Raw genomic sequence first — 6000 nt, 5'->3', positions numbered from 1 at the left:
TATATATATATATATATATATATATATATATATATATATATAGCTTATATAATAAAAAAATATAAAATACCATTTTCTGGATATGTACCGAACATATACATCTAGTGCTAATATATGCTCATGCATTTCGACGAGTACCAGAAAATTGTTAGGCATGCTTATCAGGTATAATTTTATGTTAAATCGATCAAAACAGTGTAAGATTGTTATATAATGACAAAACAACGCACGTAGAAGGAGGTGATCAAATATAAGCTATAGAATAAGACGTTAAAATCACGTCAACTAATGAAATGAAAAAAAAAATTAACTCGCTTTATTTTTGTGTCCTTATTTTTTCTGGTTAATACTAACAAAGCGTCTTATTTCGGTCTAACATTTAAGTTGCTAAATACAGAATCCTGTTAGCTCTTTTATGCACAGTAAAACGCTAGCAATGGACACAATGCCTGGCTAAAGAGGATGCCTTGCCTACCTCCAAAGAAGAAAAAGAAGAGCGACAGAAGATGCCTTGCCAGCTTTCTTTTGCAACAATCATGTGGATATGCTCAAAAGGACCACAATCTCAAAAGAAAATGAGCAAATATGTATGTTTTTAATTTTGGCCAATCTTACACCTTAAATGTCCTATTAATAATGACTCAATTAATAATAATAATAATAATAATAATAATAAACTACCTTAACTAAAATTTTTGTTAAAATTCCTTATTATATGTAAGTATTTCCCCAAGTGTTTGTTAAGCACAAAAGCCTGAGTGTGAGGACACTGGACACGGAAAATCAGAAACCCCTTCTTTGTATTTAACAAAAGCAATTATTCTTCCATCTCAAATCTTACATTCCACATATAAAGAGTTAATTATGGGCTCTAGCCCCCCTCATGTACCAAAAAAGAGAGAGAGTTAATTATCAATAAGCCACTAAGTTTGATATAGTGGTTAGGGATCTAAGTAAGTTGTATTAAGTTATGTATTCAATTCTCACTTATATTTAAAAAAAGAGAGAGAGTTAATTATCAGTTAGTAATGATCGATAATGGTTAGTAATCTAGTAATAGTTAAACCTGAGTTAAAATTTTATCCACCAAAAAATAATAATAGTACATATCAGTTAGTAATATTAATTAAACAAACTAGTGTACTAACGGATACTCATTATCACGCAATCCAGAGGAAGTCACACTCAGGCTTGGCCTCTCAAGGACAGAAGACAACCTTGAGCTGAGGTGGGGAGGAACACTCGTGTATAATTAAAGCACCGATTCATAACAATAATTTAATAAGCAATGACCCATGACAACAGCCCAAAAAACAAATTTAAGCTATGTACGACTCACGGTTACGATTGGGCTATATTTCGTGTCAGAACACTAAACGTTGGCCATATACTTTCAGGTTCAGCTCCAAGACTTTGGGCTTATACTGCGTTTGAAATGGAACTTAGAGACCTATCCAACAAGGGGCTGAACATACTTAATAGGAGATTGGATATCCACCAATTAAGTTTATTATTTTTTATCATAAAATTTTAGTCGTTATTTTTTATTAATTTGACGGGTTATAATTTATTAATAATTATTTAATAAATGTCATATAATAAATTATAACCGTCATATTGACAGAAATCAACAGCTAAGATTTGTTGGTAAAAAATAGTAAACTTAATTAGTGGTAAGTAGATTCGTTCCCATCCAACAATGAGCTTATGCTCCCCATTCAATTTGTTAGTAGTCCTTAGTTATGGATAAAGCAAGATAAAACTATTAAACGGTGGTAGCTCAGTTGGAAACGGTAGTCCTTAGTAAAGGAGCTGAGTAAATGATTACAAAAAAAAAAAGGAGCTGAGTAAGTGGAAAGGAAAGAACATCGGTTCAATTTTCATATGTCACATTTAGAAGGGATTTAAATATCTTTATCCTTATCCGCCAGAACTTCGGATTTTGTAGAATATTTATGGAAACATGTGTTTTCTGTATTTTTTTTATTTTAAAAATTAAAATTCAAAACACAAATTAAAAATAACTCAAACATGTTTTCTAAATTTGATGTTAAAAATAAAAAAAAGTTATAATTTTTAATTCTATTTTTACAAAATAAGCCTTGTCAAATGAATTTTTTTTATTTTTTTTCTTAAAATTAAAAAACTATTTTAGAAACAGTATTCAAAAGCATGCCATAGATTTTGATAAAATTCTTTTACCTGATACAAATACCTGGGAATAGACTTCAACCCTGTTTTAACATGATTTTCTTTTCATGTTCTTTTATGTTTATACTCCAATTAAACTAGGCCAATCCAACATTTTGTTTTTCATATATTTTTGGTCAATCAAAATAATTCTCGTAATTATTTATGTTTACGGAATTTATTTAATTTTATACATAAAAAAGGACTAAAACACAGACCATCTAATACAATCACACTCACTTCACCATTAGGCTGACTTATGTTTACGGAATTGTTAAAGTTTAAGAGTGATTATATGTATGATGTTGCTTAAAAATATATACAAGTCAAATTGTATGTGAAATAACATCACATTAGCTTGAATTGGAAACCGTGTTTATATGTATGTGGGTGTCTTTAATAACATCGTCATCACTAGTTATCAAACCAATTGTGAGAATTATCTTGAGTGAAGATGAATTAATGATTAATGGACTATTAGTATTATATAAAAATAATTAGTTAGAAGTATGATTTCATCCTCTAACTTTTTTAATTATCAAATCAATCCCTTCCTTGTATCTAAGAATATGATCCAACCACTACCACCCAACAACTCTTTCCAATTCCAAGTTCTATCTAGACCTTTCAACTTCGTCCCTCTTCTGCACCTATCTTCTCTCACTTCAATTCCCAAAGCAAAGCCCTCACACCTACCAGCTTTTTTTTCCCCTCCCCAATGACTTGTATGCCATTCCTCCCTCTCTCTTTCATTCCCGAGATGTAAGACAATTATGGCTTAGAAAAGAGAGAGAAATCAACGTTAATCTTAATCACTATATATGCATCAAATCCAAAAGAAAACAGAGCCATTTATATATGTACAATTATTGTTTTTCTCGTAAAAAATAAAATAAAATGCATGCCTTGGAATGAGGATGAAGGAACTTACACCTGATCTCTCTAAGCCGCTAAATGCCATGTTTTCAGAGATGTTCTGCACCAAAAACAATACGCATGTAGCATGTTAATCTTCTCTCTCAACCATTTTGTTTTGACTCTATAAAATGAGTGCCGCGCGCATGCAGAAGGGGTAGTAAAAATGGAGAGTCACAATGCAGAGGTAGCGATGGGAATGGGAGGGTCAAGTGGTACTCACTCATGTTCACGATGGAGTCCTACAAAGGAGCAAATAAGCATATTAGAGAATATATATAAGCAGGGCATAAGGACACCCACAGCAGAGCAAATACAACAGATTACCACTAGGCTCAGTGTGTATGGTCACATCGAAGGAAAGAATGTCTTCTACTGGTTTCAGAATCATAAAGCGAGGCAAAGACAAAAGCAGAAGCAAGAAAGCATTGCATATTTCAATCGCTTTATTCATAACTCACATTCACAGCCCATTTTCTCTTCGCCAATTTGCCAAAATGGTTGGTTCCCTATAATGTTATTTCATTCATATTTATTTGTCTTACATATGTATATATACTATTACCATTTTATTATGTATTTGACTAAAATGGATTCACATAAAAGTTCATCAATGTCATTGTGGTTTGCTTCAGAATTTCTGTGATTTTTTGTTTATCACATATACTCTTATAGTTTGTAAAAGGTAAAAAATCACGTGACATATATGATAAAAACATACTCTTTTGTAAATTACAAAGACATAAATAATAAAAAAAAATCACAAAAACATAGATAATTCTGGACTAAACTACGATGTACATATTAGTGAACTTTTCCCTTATATTAACTATTCCGCCTCTTCATGCAAATGTACTAGGTAGAGTTATGTACATGTGTTTTCAGTGAGCCCAAAATTTACCTAAAGTGTCTCTCTAGTTTCTTTACCTTTCACAATTATATTAAGCGTCTTTTTTATTGGTGAAAATATTAAGCGTCTTTAATTAATTTTATTTTTTGTTTTTCAGTCGTCTATGCCCCATATTGCTTACAACAGAGTGAAATGAGCTTTTATCCTCAACAACCAAATGTGCTTGTAGCCGGAGGTAATGATCCAAGGACTGAGAAAGTTGTGCCCATGGGGATGCCAAAAATCTGTTATGGCCCGCAGATATACGAACAATTGCAACAGAGAATCCCTGATTACAACTTCAGCAACAGTAACCAAGAAACGTTGACTCTCTTTCCTCTTCACCCAACCGGCATTTTGGAAAGTAAAACAACAGACAAAGTGCCTTATGTTGCTTCAATTGCTGCTGATAGTTCCACTGATATAGATGAAGATGGTCGTCCCGGAAACCAATTGTTCGTTGATTTTTTTACCTCTGTTCAAGGGTCTCGAGAGAGTGATTAGTGATTAGATATTATTAGCCAAAACAACTTCCCTGCAATTTTGAGTAGCACATTGTTTACCTCCGAGGTGGGTTTTATCTCTGATATTGAGTTTATCGTAGCTAGATTTGGTGTTGTTTTTAATCATTATATAATGATATGTGTTCACCAAAAGAAAATAATTGACACGTTTGACAAAAAATTTAAGAGATATTTTCATTCATGTGATGTGATAGTAAGCGTATTCGATGTTAAGAATTATAACCAAATTAATTGGAAGCTTTCGTTGGGCAGTTCATTGTTTTTGTTGATGTATTTAGTTTTGTTTGTATATTGAAGTATGTAATATCTTTTACATACAATGATAACTACTAAAACAATTTCAATTAGATTTTGTTTAACTAATTATAATTTAAGATAATGTAAACATTTATTAAAAACATATAATTTAAAACCTAATTTTAATTGATGTTTAGTGTTGTTTTCGGTCGTACGAGTAATAAAGTAAATGAGTAGAGTTTTCCACGAGGATTAATCTATCAAGCAATAATTTTTCTACACGATCAAAGTTAGATCGAGTTATTTGGAATATGATTCAAATATAAAAAATGCAAACTAAACTACCAAACTAAATATTAAGATCAAGAATCAAGAACGGTATGAAATGAAGAATGCAAAGTGTAGTTAGGGTGTTGATTTTCCCAATGTCTTCCTACCGAATCTATCATTTTCTATAACTACTAAAATTTATTAAAAATAGAGAATTAAAATCTCATTTTAATTGATGTTTTAGTGTTGTTCTAGACGGGCCTCCGGACCATCTTGAACAGGTAGGTAGCTAGGGATGTAAATAGATTGGGACGGGTTAGGCCTATCTTAGATCGATAAATAGATTGGGTCGAATTAGACTTTGATTTAAAAAGGCTAGGCTTATGTAAAATATTTTGGGTCTAGCCTAGTCTATTAGTCTTGTATAGGTCCAAATTATAAGTTTAGTCTTGCCTATATTTTTTTTTTAAAAAAAACTTTGGCATATATCTTTTAGTCTGTTTAAGCTTATTACGCATTCAATAATTAAAATAATATTACTTTATTATTCAAAATCATTGAAATAATAATTTATTTATTTGATTTAAAATGAATAATATAATATAGGCTGGTCTATAGGCTAGACATGTAAAAGAAATTATATGATATGCTTTTTAAATAGGCTTTTTTTATACCTGAACCTGTTTTATCTGATTATATGTAATAGGATAAATCTGGCCTAATATAGGCCGAGGCGTAGACCTTCATTAGACAATCTAACTTATTTACACTTCTACTAGTAGGTAATTTTATACATTCAAGAGATAAGAAAATGAAAGGGAAACAATATTTTATTTGCTACTTCGAATAGTTAATAATTATCAAGTGAACTTGCATATAAATGAAGATTGTGTTGCGCTTTTGATTTGGTTAAGTTACTTTAAACTTTGCTTGTGTCCGCGAAGCCTAATTGCCGATCCAAAATGTTTTAACCAA

General features: G+C 31.1%; 1 protein-coding gene across 1 annotated transcript; it reads left to right on the top strand.

Moving 5' to 3' along the window:
- Window positions 1-3271: 3271 nt before the first annotated feature.
- LOC133297029 (WUSCHEL-related homeobox 2-like) lies at window positions 3272-4498 on the top strand. Its single transcript, XM_061496076.1, has 2 exons — window positions 3272-3605; window positions 4113-4498. The coding sequence occupies exons 1-2, from the start codon at window positions 3272-3274 to the stop codon at window positions 4496-4498; spliced, it is 720 nt and encodes a 239-aa protein (XP_061352060.1).
- The last annotated feature ends 1502 nt before the right edge of the window (window positions 4499-6000 follow it).

Source organism: Gastrolobium bilobum, unplaced genomic scaffold (assembly GCF_033153095.1).
Source record: "Gastrolobium bilobum isolate Gb01-03AN ecotype WA unplaced genomic scaffold, APGP_CSIRO_Gbil_v1 utg16102, whole genome shotgun sequence".
NCBI lineage: Eukaryota > Viridiplantae > Streptophyta > Magnoliopsida > Fabales > Fabaceae > Gastrolobium > Gastrolobium bilobum.
The sequence above is the reverse complement of the archived record's forward strand: the minus strand, read 5'-3'. Positions and strand labels throughout refer to the sequence as shown.